General features: G+C 40.6%; 1 protein-coding gene across 5 annotated transcripts in view; it reads left to right on the top strand.

Annotated features, from left to right (window-relative positions):
- Positions 1 to 20,144, top strand: part of STXBP6 (syntaxin binding protein 6) — a 253,110-nt gene that overhangs the window by 47,084 nt on the left and 185,882 nt on the right. For 2 of the 5 annotated variants that reach the window (XM_019496214.2, XM_014596310.3), the window contains exon 2: positions 8,445 to 8,646. The exons of 1 other annotated variant lie outside the window; for it this stretch is intronic. In XM_019496214.2, the coding sequence (XP_019351759.1) occupies positions 8,493 to 8,646 (154 nt within the window). In that variant the 5' untranslated portion in view covers positions 8,445 to 8,492. Of the gene's footprint in view, positions 1 to 2,861; positions 3,005 to 8,444; positions 8,647 to 20,144 lie in introns of those variants that run through there. 2 more of the 5 variants (XM_059723011.1, XM_019496215.2) reach the window with 2 other exon arrangements.

The raw sequence follows: 20,144 nt of genomic DNA, 5'->3' as shown, positions 1-20,144 counted from the left end.
TTTCTTCAAATAGCTAGCAGAAGTTTTCTGGTAGCAAGCACTTGTTGTCATGGGGGACTTCAACCACCCTGGTATCTGCTGGGAGAGCAGTACAGCAGTGTGTAGGCAATCCAGGAAGTTTTTGGAAAATGTTGTGGACAACTGCCTGCTGCAAGTACCAGAATAGCCAACTAGGGGCCATGTTCTCTTTCACCTGCTGCTCACAAACAGGGAAAAAATGGACAGGGATGTAGTAGTGGATAGCAACTTGGGCAGCAATGACCATAAGATGATTGAGTTCTGGTTCCTGAGAAAAGGAAGGATCATGAGCAGCAGAGTAAGGACCTCGGACTTCAGAAAAGCAGATTTCAACTTGCTTAGGGAACTTGGGGAGGATTGCCTGGGAAGCCAGTTTGAGGGGGAGGGTTAGGATTCAGAGGGACCTAGGCAAATTGGAGACTTGGGTCAAAAGACATCTCATGAGATTCAACAAGGATAATTGTAAAGTTCTGCCATTAGGACAAAACAATCCCATGCACCAGTACAGGCTGGGGCTGCTCTGCAGAAAAGGACCTGGGGGTCACAGTGAACAATAAGATGAATATGAGCCAACAGTGTACCCTTGTTGCCAAGAAAGCTAATGGCACACTGGGCTGCATTGGTAAGTGTGTTGCCAGGAGGTCAAGGGAAGTTGTTATTCCCCTCTATTTAGCATTGGTGAGGCCACATCTGGAGTACTGTGTTCAGTTTTTGGGCCCCCCACTACAGAAAGGATGTGGACAAGTTGGAGAGAGTCCAGCAGAAGACAACAAAAATGGTGAGGGGGCTGGGGCATGACTTCTGAGGAGAGGCTTATTTTGTCTGCAGAAGAGAACTGAGGGGGGGGGGGGGGGGATTTGATAGCAGCCTTCAACTACCTGAAGAGCAGTTTCAAAGAAGATGGAGCTAGACTGTTCTCAGTGGTGCCAGATGAGACTGTTGCTACTTGTTCATTCAAGTTGCAGCAAGGGAATTTTAGGTTAGATATTAAGAAGAATTTTTTCACTAGGAAGGTAGTAAAACACTGGAACAAGTTACCCAGAGTGGTGGTTTACTCTTTCCTTAGAGGTTTTAAAGACCTAGCTAGACAAAGCTTTGGTTAGGATGATCTAGTTGGGGATGGTCGTGCTTCTTTTGAGCAGGGGGTCCTGAGGTCCCTTCCAATCCTAATTTTCTATGATTCTGTGCCTAAGTGAAGGGAAACACTGGCAGAAAAACAGTTGAAAATAAATTGCCTATGAATAATTTTTAAGCTAGGAATTAGTAGAAAGTTTCTAACTGTTAGAGGTACCTGAACAGTCTCCCAAAAGGAGTAGGATAAAGAAGCACACAGCCTTAACTGTTTTGAAGATAGTGCATAAGTTCTTATGAATGGACTGCATGTGAAATTGGAGGCCTGGAAACAGTGCCCCCTAATTCCCCTTACAAACAAAAAAGCAGGAACAGGGAATTGAAACTTTAAAAAAATGTCTAATAAGCTTTTTTTTTCAAATGTCCCATACCAAACTTATGGTATTTAAAATCTTTTTCTCTGAAGAAATGCATAGAAACTCCTTGCAACTCAAATCCATTTTCCTGATGAATGAAGAGCTATACTACTTGCTTCAGGGAAATTCGTGTATTGGTATACCCAGTCTTATAAACTATTTTGCTGCTGTGCATCCTCTCTCTGACTTTATTTGCAAGGAAACTATAAAATGTTGCCAGGTATGCTCCTGGCCTTTTACCCTGAGGGTGCCTCAGCACCTTCTCAAAGGCATTTGGGCCAGGGTGCATACCAACATACTTACAATATCAGTCTGTCAAGGCTTATGTAAACAGTGCTAAAAAGTGCAAGGTATGTCTTGCCAGTTAGTGATGGGGATAGGCCAATTCGTATAGGCTAATATGGCTCATTAAAAATCAGCCATCAGTATCAGCCCAAAAATTCTCTATCGCTGCACCCCTATTTAAAACTGTTTTTGTAGGATAAACTTGATCCCCAGAAGAGCAGGGGTTGTCTGTCCAGGGGTGGAGGGTTTGGGCAGGCTAAAAATGACCTGGTCAGGGTGGGGGGGTTGGGTAGGAAAAGCACAGCCCTGAGGCTGGGACAACTGGCTGGGCTTTCCCAGCCCTGGGGCTGGGGCTTGAACTTGTACAAATATTTGGTTTATCAGGTTAATCTGTTCTCAGTTTAACTCAGTTCATGTAACTTAGTACTTTAGGTGAGTTTAGATGGGGCCAGCCATTTTTCTTTTTTGCCCAGTCTAACCTCCCTGAGCATCTGTATAGGTTGACCTAACCCTAGTTAAGTCAGTCTAAGTATAATGTCTATACCCACAGTGGGTAAGTCACTCTTTATGGAGATGAGAGATGCAGCTTCAAATCCTAAAATGTTTCGAGTGAGCTAAAGCCATCTTTCCCATATCTTAGACAAGTGATCTAATCAATTAGATATTAGGCAAAAGGGAAACACTAAACAGCCATATTTTATATGGAACACTAGTCTTTAGGATTGTTCCAAGTGGTTCATCAGATCAAGCTTTTCATGCGAGATAAGCAGAAGTGTCTGCATAGTTCATGCATCCCAATGGGATTTAGATATGAAATAAGCACTGTACTGTACAGCGTATTGTGCAAAAGCAGTACCTTAGGCATTTGATTAACTTTAATACTAAAATAGGGACTCCTGTGGATTTTTAGGTGTCTGCAAGCAGGCAGAGGTTTTAAGAATCACAGTTTTGTAACTAGGTGCCTAACATGGAAATTAGTCAGGACTTAAGCGCTTAAGTGAATCTAACCCTTTTTCCTTCTTCATAGTTTCCATTCTGAAGTAGCTTCCATTTTTGTTTTTGTTTTTTCAGCTAATAATTGGAGAATTTCTTCAGACTGAGAATCCAGAACAGTCATTAAATAGGGAATTTCTTTAAAACACCTAGACATTCCACCCAGAGATCTCAAAGTACTTTATACATACGTGGATTGAGCCTGGCAACACTCTTATGAGGTAGCTACATATTTTACTGATGATTACACTGATGGTAAAGGTAGTAAAATGTTTTGCCTAAGGTTATACAAAATCTGTGAAAAGGACCCAGATTACCTAAAGACTGAGAGTTAAGCAATCTTATTCATGTTGCTATAATAATATTCTTAGCTTTATTAGGAGAATTGCTTCCCCCCTGCAGATTTTCATTCCAGCCATATTAGAATTTTATGGATATGATTACAGAATTTATAGTATACCTGGAATGAATAATAAAACTCACAAAAAGACTTCCTGTGCACATTTTAGTTTCACAGTTGTTTAAAATGCATAATTCTCATAGGCAGTATCATATAATCTTGATGCTGAAAGAGTCCTAAAAGGTGTTTATGCCAGGTAAAGACTGGCTGCTGACCATCATTTAGTGATCCAAAGACAAAAAAAAAAAAATCATTTATAATCAAACTTGCAGCAGTTTTAAGGAAATATTAACAGCTAGTAAAAAAACTTATGGATAAATCAATCTGTCCAAACAAAACCCCCACAATGGGACACCTGGATTCCAGCCACTGGGCAAAGTGGAACCTCTTTAACAGGAAAGTTTGAGGGGCTGGCTCAGAATAGTGTGGCCCTGCTTGATTAAAGTAGGGGGGTCAAACCCTGGGCCTGATCTGCATCATCTGGCCCTTCAGGCTGTGTGCAGATACTAAAATTCGGTGGCAGGTGACTGGTGGCAGCTAATTTCTGTTCCCCTGCTGCCACATTTCTGGACCCGTGTGGAGCCCCACAGCCCAGGTAGTGTGGCCCTGCAGACTGGGTTGGTGCTCAGTCCAGCCCACGGAGAAGCCACATGCCATTCATCTATCCCCTGGGTTAAAGGACTCTCAAGAAAGGAAGGATATGTGGGTTTGAATTACAGAGGAAGGAACTGAACCTGAATCTCTTCTATCCTATGTGAGTGCTCTAACCCACGAGTGAATGGGTAGAAGGGGATATAACATTGCCTCCTTTCAAAGAGAGGGCTCTTTGAAAGAGAGGTCTGGTGTACCAATTTCCAGGTGAGGCTTCAAGGCAGTGAATCCTGAGTGAATGGAATCCAGGGTAGGGTTCTGAAGCTGTGAAGAGGAATATGCCTTAAACACACTCCACTCCTCAATCTTCCTTCATGACTAACTCCTTTCTTAGTCTGCTTGATATTGTGAATCTTGTTTTTTTACTCACCCCATTGTATAGGCAGCCTGGGTGCCTAACTCAAAGCTATGGATTGTACTGTTATTTGTCATTTTGAATATAATATTGCCAATCCCCAGCCATTTCACGATTACAAGTCTAGCCTCAAAAATGCATAAAACCATGGGAAATGTGGGTTCTGTTTATCTGTCATCTGGTTTCATGAATATTTAGAGACCACTATTTTTCACCTGGATGCTCCAAAGCAAATAAACAAAAAAAAAAATTCTTCAGCCTTTTTTTTTTTTTCTCTTCCTTTTTCTTTAACTGAAACATGCAGTTTCCATGTAACACGTGTCACAAAAAAGCTTGAGACTTTAATAAAAATGCCATATATCACAAAATAAATATGTGATAAAACAGAAACATCAAAGTCCAGGTGTTTGACATTCACTCACTAGGGGCTTAAATTTGAAACTCTTTTTTTTTTTAATGGAAATGAATATGTATGGTCAGTGATCATGGGTGTCAAAACCCTAAGGTACAGATCTTATTTTTTTGGATTGACATGTGAATCCATGTATATTGCAGGATATGAAACCATTTTTATCATGAAGCTAATTTGGCTTTCAAGACAACACATTTCTGCATGTAGTAAGACTTGAGCACCAGTAACAAGCCACTAATGAACCTGTAGCTGTTTCATTTACAAAATGAAATGCTTCTTAGCTGTGTGTGAAAATCAGGGTAATTCAGACATCTGAGTAGATTTTAATTGGGCTCTGATTACTCGGATTACAAGCACCTAGTGGCACTTTGTACCATCGCTGAAGAGAGTGGTTTCAAAAACAGTAACTAGCCATACCACCCAACTCTTTTTCAGTTTGTTGGCCTCAGCCTGCAGTTGGTATCTTAGTGTCTTTATATATCTGGAAAACGAGGTGAAGGAGATTCTGGAGTGAGAATTTATGAATCTCATTACAGTAATAACATTGGTGGAGACCAGGATGCTAAAAATATCTAGGTTTTACGGTTTTATAATTTAAAATACTCTTGTGTTGTTAGCCTCCAATACTTTAAAAAAAACAACTATACAAAGCCAAAATTCTACAAAACTACAATCGCAAGAAGCCCCCCAAAACAACAGTTTATTTCAAGTGATTTGTTTTCTAGTGTGTGAGCCTATGCATTTTAGACTTCCAAGTGTTTGGCATAATCACGAGGGCTAGATTGTTGTTGTTAATCAAATAGTAAGATTCTTATAATCACGGTTTCTTAAGGTAGAGCTTTTAAATAAGCCATTTTTTGTAGCTGTGTGAATATGATGATCCAATCCTGAGAGCACTATTTTTGTACAGGAGATAAAGGGAGAAATCAGAACTAATCTCAAGATCTCAGTCACTTACAGTAGAGTTACCATATTTCCAGTTCCAAAAAAAGGACACCTTGCTCCCAACCTGCAGCCTCCAGTCCCTGGTGCTACCCTCCTCCCCTCCCCCCCCCTCCCCCCCCCAATGCCTGACAGGCAGACATCTGGCCCTGCCAGTGCCCTTCACTTCTGACCCACAGTCCCTTGCCCCCTAGGCTATGCTAGTGCCCCTCAGTCCCAACCTGCAGCCCCCGATCCCTGCTGTCCCTCACTTCTGGCCTGCAGATGCCCTGGTCTTGGTGATGCCCTGCACTCCTGGTGCACAGTGCCCCTCCCTCCCCACCAACAGCCCCCCCCCCCCCCAATCCCTGCTGGTACCCCTCACTCCCGACCTGCAACCTCCCTACTCCCCCCAGCCCTGCTGGAGGGGGCCTCCAGCTGCTCCCATCCTGACAGGGCTGGAATGTGGTGGCTCTGGTTCGTGTGGGTGACAGCAAAGTGAGTCTGGGCCCATCGCAGGCTGGAGGAAGGAGGAGGGGGATACTTGTAGCACCCCTTGCCTGTGGCTGAGGCTCATGCGCTGTGCCAGGTGGTATGGCTACACCTTTCACCTGGGCAGCATCTTTCAGGTGCTGACCACCCCTGTGAGCACAGGCACTGGTCTCTGGTGCCACTAGCCTGGCCATGCAGCTCTCCACTGCTCCTGAAGAGCGCCCCCATCCCCTTCCCCCGCTGGAGGAGAGGCACCTCCCCCCTGCTCCTGTGCCCTGCTGGAGCTCTTATGCCTAGACACCATTCCCCACTGTTGGCAGGCACCCATTCCCTCTACGCCCCTCTCTCCACTGTCCTGCCACCCCCGACAGTCCCCAAGCTCTGGCCCTCCAACACCCTGCACCCCATAGACCTACATACATGCAACTGCTGAGGCTCCTTCCACCACCCTGTCTGGCTGGATGTTGGCCACATGTGTGCATGTGCAGATGCACATGGTGCCCTCTGCCTCCAGTAGTTCTCCCCCTGATCCCAATAGTGGAGCAGAGCAAAATCCTGGACATTTGCTCAGATTGAAAAAAACTGCCCAGAGAGAGATCGGAGGACCCAAAAAGAGGGTGTGTCCGGCAAAACCCGGACGTATGGTAACCCTGCTTGTGGTGGTCACAGTTTTTAAGTCCATATTTGCCAGAATTGTCACACTTTGGTATTTGAGACTTTTTCAGTTCTGTTTATACAACTCAGAGGATCAGTTAACTGTGTTATGTCAGATAGCAGCAGGGTAACTTAACAACTTTAGTTTTTTTTTATTCAAGTGAGGGCTGTGTCCTCCTTTTATACATTTACCTTAGGCTAACTTTGGAAACTAGTCCATGGTTATTTAGTTCAGAATTTGTATGAAACGCTCTCAAATTTCAAAATCCAAGTTGTATTTATTTATTTAATATTTTTTTTACTTTGCTAATCAAAATTGATCTGTAGTCTTGTGCTGTCTCCTCCTTTTTAAAATTTAGGTGTTTCCAAGTTAAATTCTTCTCTTAAAAATGTGCAAAATACATTTGTTCTAATCTTTACAGGGAATAATTCTACAAGGCTTACACTAATAGTAATCCTAATAGTACAGTTGAGAGGCATATATTGTTTTATCTTATTTGTTACTAATTAATCTGATCTGTTTCACAAATTAAATGACGGCATAATTTTCAACCTGTACTCAGTAATGCCTGTGTAAATGCAGAATACGTACCTGTATATTAAATAAAGGGAATATCATGGAAATTCCTTGCAAGCATTACATTTCAGGGTTTTAATAGGGTTTTACTTGTATGCTTATGGTAAATATTGGATCAAATACTAATTTGTAATACTATTATGATGTTGATTTGTTTGTTTCTGTATTATCCATGACTGGAACTGCCTCATGTTGTTTCTTGTTAGTCTTTGGCATGTTATGAACCTATCGGTTCGTTTCAATAAATTGAATTTTTGGGCCACCTATTGTAGTGACCATCGTGACTCGTTGTACATGTACAAAGAACATTTAAGATGTAAAGAACATTTGAACTTGAATGTCATTATTATTTGAGAGCAGGGAGTTTAGCTGTACATTAAACATCAGGCCTGATACCCTATGTATGGATGCTCAGTTTGCCTAGCAAAGAAGGGTGGAAAATAGGACATTCATAACAAATCACTGTGGTGTCCTTCAAAATTACTCAAGGTAATTTTTTTCCCTAAGAGGCACTTAACCTTTTCATTAAAAAGATATAATTTATGAAAGCAAACATCTAACTGTTATTTAAATTGGGTGCCTGATTTTTGGGCCAGTTGTCAAATAGTAGTGGTGATCATAAAAGTAAATTGTTCAAAATAGGATAAAAAGGTTCATTTTGAGTGGTAGCTTTTAGATAACATCCTTGGGAAAATAAAGCATTTTTTCACATAATTAAGTAGGTCACATCTTACAGACTCTGTCTCATGGAAACAACAAACTTACTTCGAACATTAAACTGTCACGGGTTGGTTTTCATATATGGTAGGATAAGGATTTGCATACAGGCATTGCCATGAAGTACTAGGTACGGTAATTTAAGGTAAATCCATGTCCTGGTTTAACTTAGAGCCGAATGCTTTTTGTTCATTCCCTTAGCATCATATTTAAGTGAATTCAGCACCAATGGGGACGCTATAACTTGAGTGTTATATTACATTATGGTTTCACTGTCTTTCTTAATTAAGTGTAGATTAAGTGCTTTTACAAATCCCACTTCTGAGTGACAGAGATGAAATTGCTGTGCAATTATTTTCATGTACGTTGACAGTATTAACCTTCAAATTAAGTCTTGTATGATTCGAAATTCATACATACTCTCCTGTAACTTAAGGTTCTTGGGAGTAATTTTTAATGTTTGACTTCTTATTTTATTTTAGAGAGAACAGTAGTTTCCTATTTTCTGTTCCTGTTATCTCTGATCTACAATGAGTGCCAAATCTACTATCGGTAAAGAAATTTTTGCCCCACATGATGAAAGGATGTTGGGAGCTGTCCAAGTGAAAAGAAGAACAAAGAAAAAGATTCCTTTTCTAGCGACTGGGGGTCAGGGTGAATATTTAACCTACATCTGCCTGTCAGGTAAGACGAATTATTTTCACATCCAGCTATTTTTTGCTTTATCTTTTGAAGTTTCTTTAGTTGATTGGATGTCATCACTTCCTATAAGAAGTATTATGACTTGCATTTTAATAATGCAGGCAGTGAGCTATGATTGTTACATCCTTAATGTTCATAACTTTGAATGGAGCAAGTACTGTATTTTACTTGAATATAAGATGAGTCCTAGTCCCCCCCCATCGTCATGGGGGTGAGGGGGAAAGCTCCTTGTCTTATATTTGCAGATGAAGAAACCTCATTAAATATATTACCTGTCATTAAACTGCTGCCAAAAGTAGTATGTGCTCAGTAATGGAAACCAGCTATGAAGCTGCTTAAATGTTGCCAACACTGAGGATGGTTATGAATCTTATGGCCCATATTGGGCAAACATACTGATGGGAACCTACTTTTCCTTTAAAAATAAATAAATAAATTGTGTCCCAAGTCAAATCAGTCAAATCAATTCCAAATCTGTGTGAACCATTCAAGAACCATATGTGGCCCTGCTACCAGCAACCATCTTCCACTACCACCTGGGGCTTCAGATATTTCCAAATCCTTTGAAAGTATCCAAATAATCCAAATTCTTTGGCAGGCATCCTACATGCAGGCCCAGAGGCTTGGGGTTCAGATACCCCTGAGTTTCGCTTGCCCTCCGCTGTATGGCCACAGGAGCAAGGTAAGTAGGAGTCTCCCATTTCCATGAAGGTCGGTATGTAGCTGAGACCTTCCCACTGGAAGTTAAAGTGGGAGGCTAACTATGCATTACTTCAGTCAGGGTACTACCCCCTGCCATGTTCATGGTTTTCTCCTGCCAGTAGGAAACCACTTTGGTGGTCATTGCATTTCCCCTGGCAGTAAGTAAACCTACTGCTAGGTTGGTGCAGCCTGTCTGAACAAGATGTTTGGCAGTGCCTATTGCCTTCAGTCCCTCTCAGTCCTGACTCTTCTTGAAGTCGCAGTGAACCAGTCTACTGAATACGTTTTGACTACCTCTTCACTCCCACAGATGACCTGCGCCTTTCTTTCCCATTTTCAGTCATTCCTGTTTCTTTACCACCCTTAAATGTCTGGCAAACATCACCAAATGGGGCTCCAAACAGTTCATCCAGAATCCCTCTTTCAACCCCTCTCTCAGCCTGTTGCATATGATTAGTGTGGTCCTGTCTTCCCTGAGGTGGAGCTGGATCAGTTTTCTCTGCACCTCATCTGCATATACATTTTTGGAGGATCCCAGGACTCGTGACAAGAACAGCTGGTTCCAGTCATGAGTGGGGGGCTAATTGGCATACGGATCCTTTGCGGAGGGTATCTGGCATACACACACATACTGAGCAGTGCTGAACTATGGGGTCACCAAGGCTTGAAATGCTGTTGACTCTCCTGGGGCCCAGCCCAATGAACTATATGGTAAATTGTGGGTCTTTTGGCTTTGGACTTGTATCAGGCATGTTTATTTCAAAGACAGTTTTTTAAAATTTGCCTCTTTTTGCCTGAGCATGTGGAAGTGTGGAGTCTGACAGTAATGAGGGGGAAGAAGCTGCAAGGGAGGAGAAGTTGTGGGGGGAGGCAGGGAGCAGGAGGGCTATCTGATTTCCCACGTTTATTTTCCCTGCTGTAGAAGTGGGAGGCGAACAAATTCAAGGCAATCTTCCAATAATTAGATTCCATACCTGGAAAATTATATAAAATTTTATAATTTTTCCACTTATAGATTCTGATTATTGGGGGTGATCTTATATTCAAGTAAATATGGTATGTATCATATCCTGTGATATAGCTCAGAGAGAAGAAAAAGATGGCTTGGTCAGATCATATTTCCTTTTCATATTAGAGTATGCTGTGACAGCAAAATCGCACAGTGTGAACTTGCTTCTTACATGTTACATTTGGAAATACTGGTTCTTTGTTAATTGATTTTGTGGCATTTTTCTGAAGTATGCATTTTACACTGTACCCATTTATTGAACTCTTAAAATTCCTTTAGCTGTCTGAAACTAATACACTCCCTCTTTCTTTTCAAAGGTCACTGTGTGTATGATTAAATCACTAGGACCATGGCAACATAACTTTAACAGGAAATTTTTCAGATCATTGAAGAAACCATGCTATAAAATGTCAGTTTACTAATTTGAAAGGAGATGAAAAGCCAGAAATTTCTCTAACAGATTAGAGGTGAGGGAGGGAAAGTAAAACATAAAACCCTTTTTCAAGGAATCTGAAAAAATGAGAGGGATAAAATGATTACTGTCCAGGTGTTTAAGTGTGTGTTTAATGAGTGGTGGTGTCTCTCAGTAGGCTTTTTGCCAATATGTTAAACCCTGAATTTGAATTTGGTAACTAAGGCAAGGGGCAATACTGGTTGATTTGATGCTTTTTTTCCTCCTAGCTGAAAATAACTGACTGATTAAGTTTCAAATATGAATAATGGAAACATAGTTTGAATACATTCCTGCTATCTTGCATATCTGGTCTTTAAAAAAAAACAACCCCCCCCCCCCATATCCTAAACGTTCTTATTCTTATTTGGATTGTGAGTACCATAGCAAAAGAACTTGCATACAACATAAGTATTTGCCCAGCAGCTGAGTGGTTTTGTTTTTTAAGTACCCAGATGATAAAGATATGCTTTTGACCAGAAATATTACTGCAACTAAGAGATAATAAAAAAGGAAAAAGAGTGGGGCTTGGACATTTCCTTTTAAAAGGAAAACAGTCAGTTTAATAACTGAAAATAAATTTAAACTTTTAAAACAAACTTTGATTAAAAATTAGGATGCAACAAATTATTCCATTATTTAAAGATCACCTTTTTCCCATGATTTTACTTCTAAACTAATATTCTGCTGCAGCTTTTGAAAAAACAAAATCTTGCAACACAGAGAGCCTAGAGGTAACTCATTGTAACTCTCCTGAATGAGAGAAATGCAAAATATTTAAAAACAAAAAAGACATCAAGCAACTAATATACAGATTATTTTAATCATGATTCTTTGATGTGACTAAATCAAAAACACTATTTTAAACTCAGACTCACAATAAAAATTATGTAATAAATGGCAACAGAAGAATACAGCTCTGCCCCGTCTCAACATGCTGTGGTCCTGGGCGCATGTGCAAATGCAGTGCCTGGGAGCAATAAACTGGTGCTGTGTGTGCTAGAGTTTATTGTCACATTAATTTAACATGTAGATGATCAGCTTAGTTCAAAGAGGTTTTACTTTTTTTGATGTGTAGCTGTCATTTTGGTATTAAATACATATTTTATACCTTACGTGCCGAAGTGTATTTTCCTGAACTTGAATATTACCTGGAAACTCTCAAAACTTGAGTACATCTCGGGTAACTAAAATTCTTAGTTTTAGTTCCCTCAGTTTTTAGGCTGTAGTGATGGTAGTTTTTCTGTAATTCCTTTTAGTCCACTACTTCTAAAGTTAGGAACAGTTCATGGTGCTCCCTGGTGTTTGGGAATGTGTCAATCAAGCTGATATCTCCTGCCAAAGCATTTATTCTTCTTACTGCCTTCCTTCAAATGATAAATACAGCAATAATTTATTTGAGTAATAATATTTTCACATTATTTACCTCCAAATACTTTTTTTTGTCCATATTTTTAAACTCGTGATGGCCTGGTTTTTCCTGACTAATGTAATATGCATAATCTAAAATAAAAATAAAAAAATAAATCTGAATATGAAAATGCTTATATTATGGACTCGAAAGATACTTATAGCCAAGTGGAAGCTTTGGAGAATTTAGTCGCTTTTGGTTTTCTTGCTCCTTTTCCCTATATGTCTGCAGCTTTTAAAGCAACAGGAGTTGTACATTTACGCTGAATGATTTTTGCACAGTTATGACAGTCAAATACAGTTAGAAATACCATTATGTAAACACTTTTAAGCCTTATAGGAAACCAGCTATCAGGCCTGATTTTTCTGGTGATTTAAGATGATATGCAAACTCTGGCTTTATGCAGTTATAAGGGACTGGAAGTGATATTGGTGATCATGGTAGAAAATAATGAAAATTCCTTATTATGTAAATGCATACATCATGCTTGAAGTATCACTAGGCTGGTGCTCTTGGACTGCCTTTTCCCACAAATAACTTATTTCCAATACAAATTAAATATAATTAAGTATAAAAAGGTAGCAATCATTCCTTTATAGCATATGTGTACTATATATGCTATAAAAGGAGAATCATTTAGGTCCATATGGACTAATACAGACAGCTTGTATACTACATATGGGTGTGGGTGAATGTGCTTGCATGCTTCAATGTTTACATGCAGATATAAAGGCAGATTTTAAATATTACTATATATGTAAATGATCTGGCTAATTGGATGGAATTTCAGTATGAGCTTCAAAAGAGTGCACACTTGATATCATTGGTACAAACTTCCCTTATGAGCTGTGAATAGTTCAGAATATTGGTTCTTTCTCTCTGTCCCTGGGAAGTGGCTCCCATTCTAAAATGCAGGGTGAGTCCCTGTCTTTTGTAGTGAATTTTGTATTTTGTACTGGATGGAAATATACGAAGTCTTAACAGTATAGAGATGGAACCATATCTACATGTGAATGCACAACCTTGCATGGTAAGCATAGTTGTAAGTGGCCAAGTGCTGGAGGGATTATGTTGAGAAGCGGGAATGGAGGAGGTAGTACTAGGATAGTATCCAGGTAGGGAGTAGTTTTCTCTTCCCTGCCCCCACACGTGTACATACATACACACTTGCCTCCCTCGCTTCAAGATCCCTGGTATAGTGCAAACCCTTGATAAAATATTAGTGATTATATCAACACTTCCCTTATTACAATTACCAAAAAAGACAGTTGAGTGCTATGAAGTCATCAACTTAGGCATTTTTTTCTCCCTGAGATCTGCCATTGCATTGACCTTCTGCTCCTCCCTCCTCTTTTTCACAAACTTCATTGAAGCTGGGTTGAATTTTTACTTTGCATTTTCTCTGGAGTAAAATGAGGGAAAAACTCCCCCAAACTTTCATGAAGTAACTTGCTTACCAGGGATTGCTGGCTAATTATGGTACTTCGCTCTGCCCTTTCCTGCAGATATGCAAAAAGAAGGCATGTACAATTGAAAACAATTACATCAACAGACAGTAACAGCTTACTGTGCATCCTCTGCCTTATGTCCATGCACCTATAATCCCCATGATATATTTCATTCCAGGAGTGAGGTACCTCTGTTTAACTTCTACGTACCATGTTTTAATGTTGGGCACACAAACATTTTACCATGGAGCAGCTGTAGTAAGCCCCGATCCTTATTTGCCTGGCCTTTCTCTTTCTCTTTCTATTTTGAGAGCAATATTGAGTGGGGGAAAAAATGAGAGTAGAAAGAAGATGAGGTATGTTGTGGTTTGTTGAGTTTGTTTTTTAATTTCTCCACCTTTCTCAGTTCATTCCACTTACACAGCCTTTTCATACAGTACACAACTAAAGCAACCTTCTAGGAGGGAGGTTTTTACATGCACCACAACTGCCTTTTCCTATTTAGAGACTGAACCAAAGTGAATTAATTTAGAGTGAATTTCTTATTGTAATTTAGATTCCACTTGTATCATTAAGACCTTGAGGTTTGTCCTAACAACATTATTTGGTTCCATATGCCATTGGCCAGTGGTAGGGGTTTGGAAAAAAAAAGTGTTGGGATTTTGTTTACATTTTCTTCCATCTAAAGAATTTGCTCATGATTAAACACTGTCTTGATAGGAAGTATTGAAAACTAGGAGTATTTGTATTGTCAAAGAATCAAAACATACCTGGTCAATAATGAAGTATACTTGAATGCAGTTAATGTTACTGACCTCTTTTAACAATATACCTATTGTTGGGACATTTTTCCTTTCCATTCTTTGAATTGACTTGGTCCCATTGTGTTTTAATTTGTATGTACCAAAATGATACTGTCTTTAAGGACTGGCATGTCTTACTCTTTTTTTTTTTTGTTTGTTTGTTTGTTTGTTTCTGAGTTGCATAGTGGAGTTCAGTCTGGACTCTACTGAAGTAATTTGATAACTTATTGAGGTTTTTTGAGAGCTCAGCTTGCCAACTGAAATGATCATTCATAAGACTAATATCTGAAATGTTGTTCATAAATATTCCATGGCTGAGAAATGTCCTGCCAAATTGGAATGCTGTACAGATACCTGTAACCTAGTTGCTGTGACAGTTTTTTACTTTATTAACTGTTTAATTTGTAACTGGTAAGCAATATGGCATACCAAAAACAGAGTTAAATGTGTGTTTCATTTAAATTCAACATGCATTATACAAAACTTTATTGCTTACTTTTATTTCAGTAGGCCTTGAGAGAGAGCACTTTAATGATTTCTCTTCTTGACATCTATAGGTTTGTAGTTGGATGACAAGTAGATGCTGAAAGGGCAAATGGGAGAGGATCTGCCTTTTAGCAAGCATGTATTTCAACACATAGGCTAGGGACAGAAATTACACACAGACTGGTATAAGTGATTGGAAACCAGTTCAAAACTGTAACGCAACAAAAACTGAGTGCACATAAACTACTTTCAAAATGGTCAAAACCAGTTTAAAATAAACCTGAATGGATGTAGTATCAAACTTAATTGATTTAAGGTAAATCAGTTTGAGCTTCTGTCCCAGATGCCCCCTAGATTCAAGTTAACTCTTAGTCCTCCAGCATCCCAGGATGCTTTTCACCTCCCCTGCCTACCCCTGCCCTCTAAAGATGGGCAGGGTAGCTTTGGCCCAAGCTGTGAAAAAAAAAAAAGAAAAGTGACCAGCAAAGGGAACTCGAACAAAAGTGCAAAGTAATAGTAAGAAATTACTGAACATTAATCAGATACCTTTGGGAGGAAAAAGATGATGTTTTCTCTCTTTCTGAAATTGAACTCTAGCATTTATCTCACAGTGGCTGCTTCCCCTAGTAGTATTGAAACACCGTCTTTGTTTGGTTTTTGAAACCTCTGTACTACCACATCAGACAGGATATGTCACATGAGAAACCTGCAAACAGCACACATCTTAGTCATAGTCTTATCTACAGATTGTACTACAGACAATACATGCTTAAATTCAAAGTAGTTTGCATATGAACAGCAGATGGGATACATTCCCTTCAGAAAGTCTGTCCTCCAGAATGAATGTTTCACATGGTACTTGAAATATTTCAAGACAAGTAGATGTCACAAAATGGTTGCGTAAGTATTAGCTGCAAATTAAATTCCAGAAAATGAAACAGCTAGATGCAGAGTAGGATAAAAATAAACCTTAAGATCAGAAGTGCACACTGGGCATATCTAAACATGAAATGAATGTGACACAATAATATTGTACTAGAGTTTATTTCTTCTGGGCACTGTGCTTACACGTGCACCTGGGATCAAAGCACCTTGAGACAGGTTGAAAGCAGCCTTGGCTGGCAGGGGACCCAGGGTGGGGCTGCTCCAATCTGGCTCAACATGCTGTAGAGGGTCTGGCTGGAGCATGAGGGTGCTCCAGTGCAGGGATAGCCAGGCAGCGGGCAGCACTGCACTGAAGCATCCTTTGGCCCCAGCCAACCCTGTCAGTGTTTATATGTGCATTGCTGTGCACTAAAGAATGCCACCATAGGATAGTACTTGTTTACAAGTACTAACCAGTGGTGAAGTTGATTAGTTTACTGCAGCCTAATAGGGCCATACGCATATACACTGAGACTTTACTTCAGAGCTAATTAGGCAACTTCTCAGTACATGTCTTGTGTAGATGTGGGCAGACAACATTCTTTGGGTAAATGTGGTATCTTTTATTAGACCAACTACAGTAAAATCTTTGTTATCCAGCATTTAAGTAACTAGAAATTCTATTAACTGGAATTCCTGGCTGGCTTGCCAGGTGTGGGGGAAAGCTCGCATGCGGCAGCTGCTGCACCCACCACCCTGCGCTGCTGCTGCTGCTTCATATGTGGCAGCCTCCCCTTCCCCCCCCAATCCTCCCTACACAAGCTCTGCAGTATCTGAAAACCCCTGCCAGGTTATTTCAGATAACCAGAGTTTTTACATAACTGTCAATCCCCTTACCCTGAGGATGCCGAATAACAAAGATTTTACTGTAAATAGTTGGAAAAATGTTTCTTTGCAAGCTTTTGGGTACAAACACCCTTCTTCAGGCACAGGGAGTCTACAGTTATATTGTCCAGTTGTATTATATTTTGTACAACGGTTTGTAGCTTAGAAAATAACAGTTAACTGTGAAGAACAGTTTGTAGCTTAGAACATAGGTGTGTCGAATGTATGAGCTATACATGTAACTCAATGTAATGTTTATTTTTCATTTCTGTCCATTTTATCATCCAATAGTAAATATCTTAAGTTTCTAGCTACATATATAGCTCACACATGTGACACAACTATGTTCTAAGCTACAAACTGTTATTCTACACTACTTTTGATCTCTACCATTCAGTTAAACTTCCAGCTTTAAGGGCATGTCACTACTGCCTCACTTGTGCACCAGGAAATGCTACAATAGGTTCAGTTTTGGTTCTTCTCAACCATGGTTGTTTCTGAAAGTGCCCGTATTTCTAACCTAAGGCATTCTGTGCTTGTTGAGGGAAATTTTACAGAAAGGGCTCTGGCATGTTTGGGGAAAATCCTGTTCTACTTCTTGGGTCCCTAAGTGGATTTTGGCGCCTACGTGTGATCCAGTGCCAGATTTTTTCAAGGCCCTGGAAAAACATTAATGTGCCCACTTCTGTAGCATGCCATCCTCTTACCCTTAATACTAAGTGACAAAAAGCTGCAAGCAGGAAAAAGATCCATCTACCTTTTGCAGTGGTTTTCAAGGACTCATGCAGAGTGCAACAGAATGAGACACAAGTCCATTTCAGGCACCTAAAAGGGGAAATGGGATCAGGCTCTTAATCTTCTCAGTTTAATTCAGGGAAGCATTTCTATACAATTCGTAGAGCTGCATGAGGGAGCCTTGGCAAAAGAATGCATCAGCTTAAATGTGGAAAATGAGTTATTTGTGATGTTACAAAATCTGTCTTTTCTGCCCACTTTAATGATATATGTTTGAAGCTGAAGGATTCTGTGCAGAGGCCTTAAATGGCTGGAGAGAAGCCTTCTTTCTCCTACCCCACCTCCCCCTTTTGGATTTATCAGCATCTGGTAGGTGTGATTTGAATTACTTCTTCCATTCCCAGCCCTTATTTGGCAATCTATGCGTGAATTACATTTCTTTTTCATGACGATGAACTTTGCTCAGCTGCACAGCACTGGAAATTTGGCAACGTTTAACTTGTTGCTGCACTTCAAATATTGGCTTTCACTTTCGTGTGCAAAAGGAATTAGTGCTTATATTTATTATGCATCAGTTCATAAGAAAAATAGGTTTAAGAGAAAATTGTGTGCGACTGCCTCTAATCTTCTAAACTGGAGAATGACAGGCTAATTGCAATACTGCAGAGGAGGACCTGGGAGTTACAGTATACCAGAAGTGTTAAAGATATAGCTTGTGGGTTGGATCTAGCCTGCAAAGATGTATCATCTGGCCTGTAGTGCTACATGCCACATACAGCATTTACTGGGCCTAGCCCCAGGCGTGCATGTAGTGCCTGGAATGTGTCTGGCACAGGCTGCACACAATCCTGGGCTGGTTTGGGCCTTGCAGTACATGCAGCGCTGACACTGAACTGGCCCGGTATGGTGGATCCAGGGCTGGTCCAGATAGGGCCCACAGATCCGCACTGGATCCAGTGTGAAGGGCTTGTCTGGCATGGTCGTCAAATGCAGTATGAGCCTCCAGACTGGCCCTATACACTACATGTAGTGTGCATCCCAGCCTGGCCCAATGCACTACATGCTGGGATCAGGCTGAGGCCAGGGCATACTTCATACAGTGCACAGGTCTAGAGCTGGTGTGTATACTGGAAGCCACACATGGGTCTGGTCCAAGGTGCACACTGCATGCAGTGCCCACATCTTAACAGCCCAGCAGGCTGGATCTGGCATATGGGCCAAGTCCTATGGGCTCGATCCAGCTCATGGACTGGCCCCATGCCCTTTACCCCGCCTAGATGATCTTTTGAGGTCCCTTCTAACCCCACTTTCTTGTGAACCTATGATCTTTACTAGAAACTCATTTGCTTAACCTAGCCTTTGTCTAATTAACTGGTGAAAAATAGTACCTTCATGACATTTCATGTATGCATGATGGATTAACATACAGTAGTCTTCACTGTATAACACTTAAATGTGCTCATTGTTAATGCTCCTAGTGAGTTAATGCCCGTAAAAATGACTGTAAAAACAGTGCTAATGTTTTACGGTATTAAATATTGGGTGGAAGGTATGTGACCTTTGACTCTTGTAGAATCAATATAAAGGAATGTCTATATTCCTTAAACTTTTCTCAAACTTGAAACTATTCCTGTTGCTTCTATCACCTTCTTCACTTAATGCTTTTTTATAAACCTTAACTATTTCTCTTTACACTGTGTTAAAGGCTTAGTCTTAATGGAACTAGAGTTCTTTTATCAAACACTTGAATAGAATTTGTGGACTTTAAATCTTTCTTTCCTTTTCTTAGTCTTACAGACAGTAATAAGGAATTACCTTTGTGCTGTGTTTTTGCGGTGGACATCTGTTTGCTTTAAGATGGGACAGCATGGACAGCCTGGAGCTGTCTGTGAACTGCTGCTGCCCCAGGAAGGTGCTGTAGGGGCATGCTCCTGTGTGCACACAGGATTGGGTCATAGGAGCACCTACCTGGATTTTGCCTTTTGCAGAGACACTCCCCAAGTCAGATTCACTCGGCACGTGCCTCTGCAGACAACAAAACCTCAGTTATCCCCATTTGTAGACATGCATACATAGGGCATTCAACTTGAGCGTGTCTGCAAATGGGGAAGCCCAGGTTTCTCCAGTTGCTGAGGCATACCTGTGGATTTCCAGGCATTCCTCTGCTAGTAGGGAAACTCAGGGGTCCTCCACTAGTAGAGATGCACCCTAAATGTTGCCTACAGGATTGGGGTCTAGCCACTCCTGGGAGCAGGAAGGGCCTGATCTTGTAGGATGATCTGTGATGTGTGTTTTACCCAGTGAAGCAGATCAACTGTGCTGAGATGCATCCAGGTACAGCTGATCCACTTAATTTGGTGATATCTGTTTAGACAAGGGGTGAGCAATTATTTCAGTTGGAGGGCTGCTTAATGAGTTTTTGTGAGCTGTTGCAGGCTGCAAGGGTAGCCTTGCCCCTTGGCAGGTGCTTTGCTCCCTAGTTGCCATCTTGGGACTGGAAGTCCTACCCCTAAACCCTGACTTTTGCCACCAGAAGTCCTTCCACTTGCCCTCCGGAAGTACTCCTTTTGGGAAGGGAGGGTTGCCATCTTGAAACCAAAAAACCCCAAATCATATGCTAAGTCGAACACCTATAACATATTTTAATTTTACTACAAAATTTTTCTGTCATGATTTGTGTTTGCAT

The sequence above is a fragment of the Alligator mississippiensis genome, chromosome 2 (assembly GCF_030867095.1).
Source record: "Alligator mississippiensis isolate rAllMis1 chromosome 2, rAllMis1, whole genome shotgun sequence".
Lineage (NCBI taxonomy): Eukaryota > Metazoa > Chordata > Crocodylia > Alligatoridae > Alligator > Alligator mississippiensis.
The sequence above is the reverse complement of the archived record's forward strand: the minus strand, read 5'-3'. Positions and strand labels throughout refer to the sequence as shown.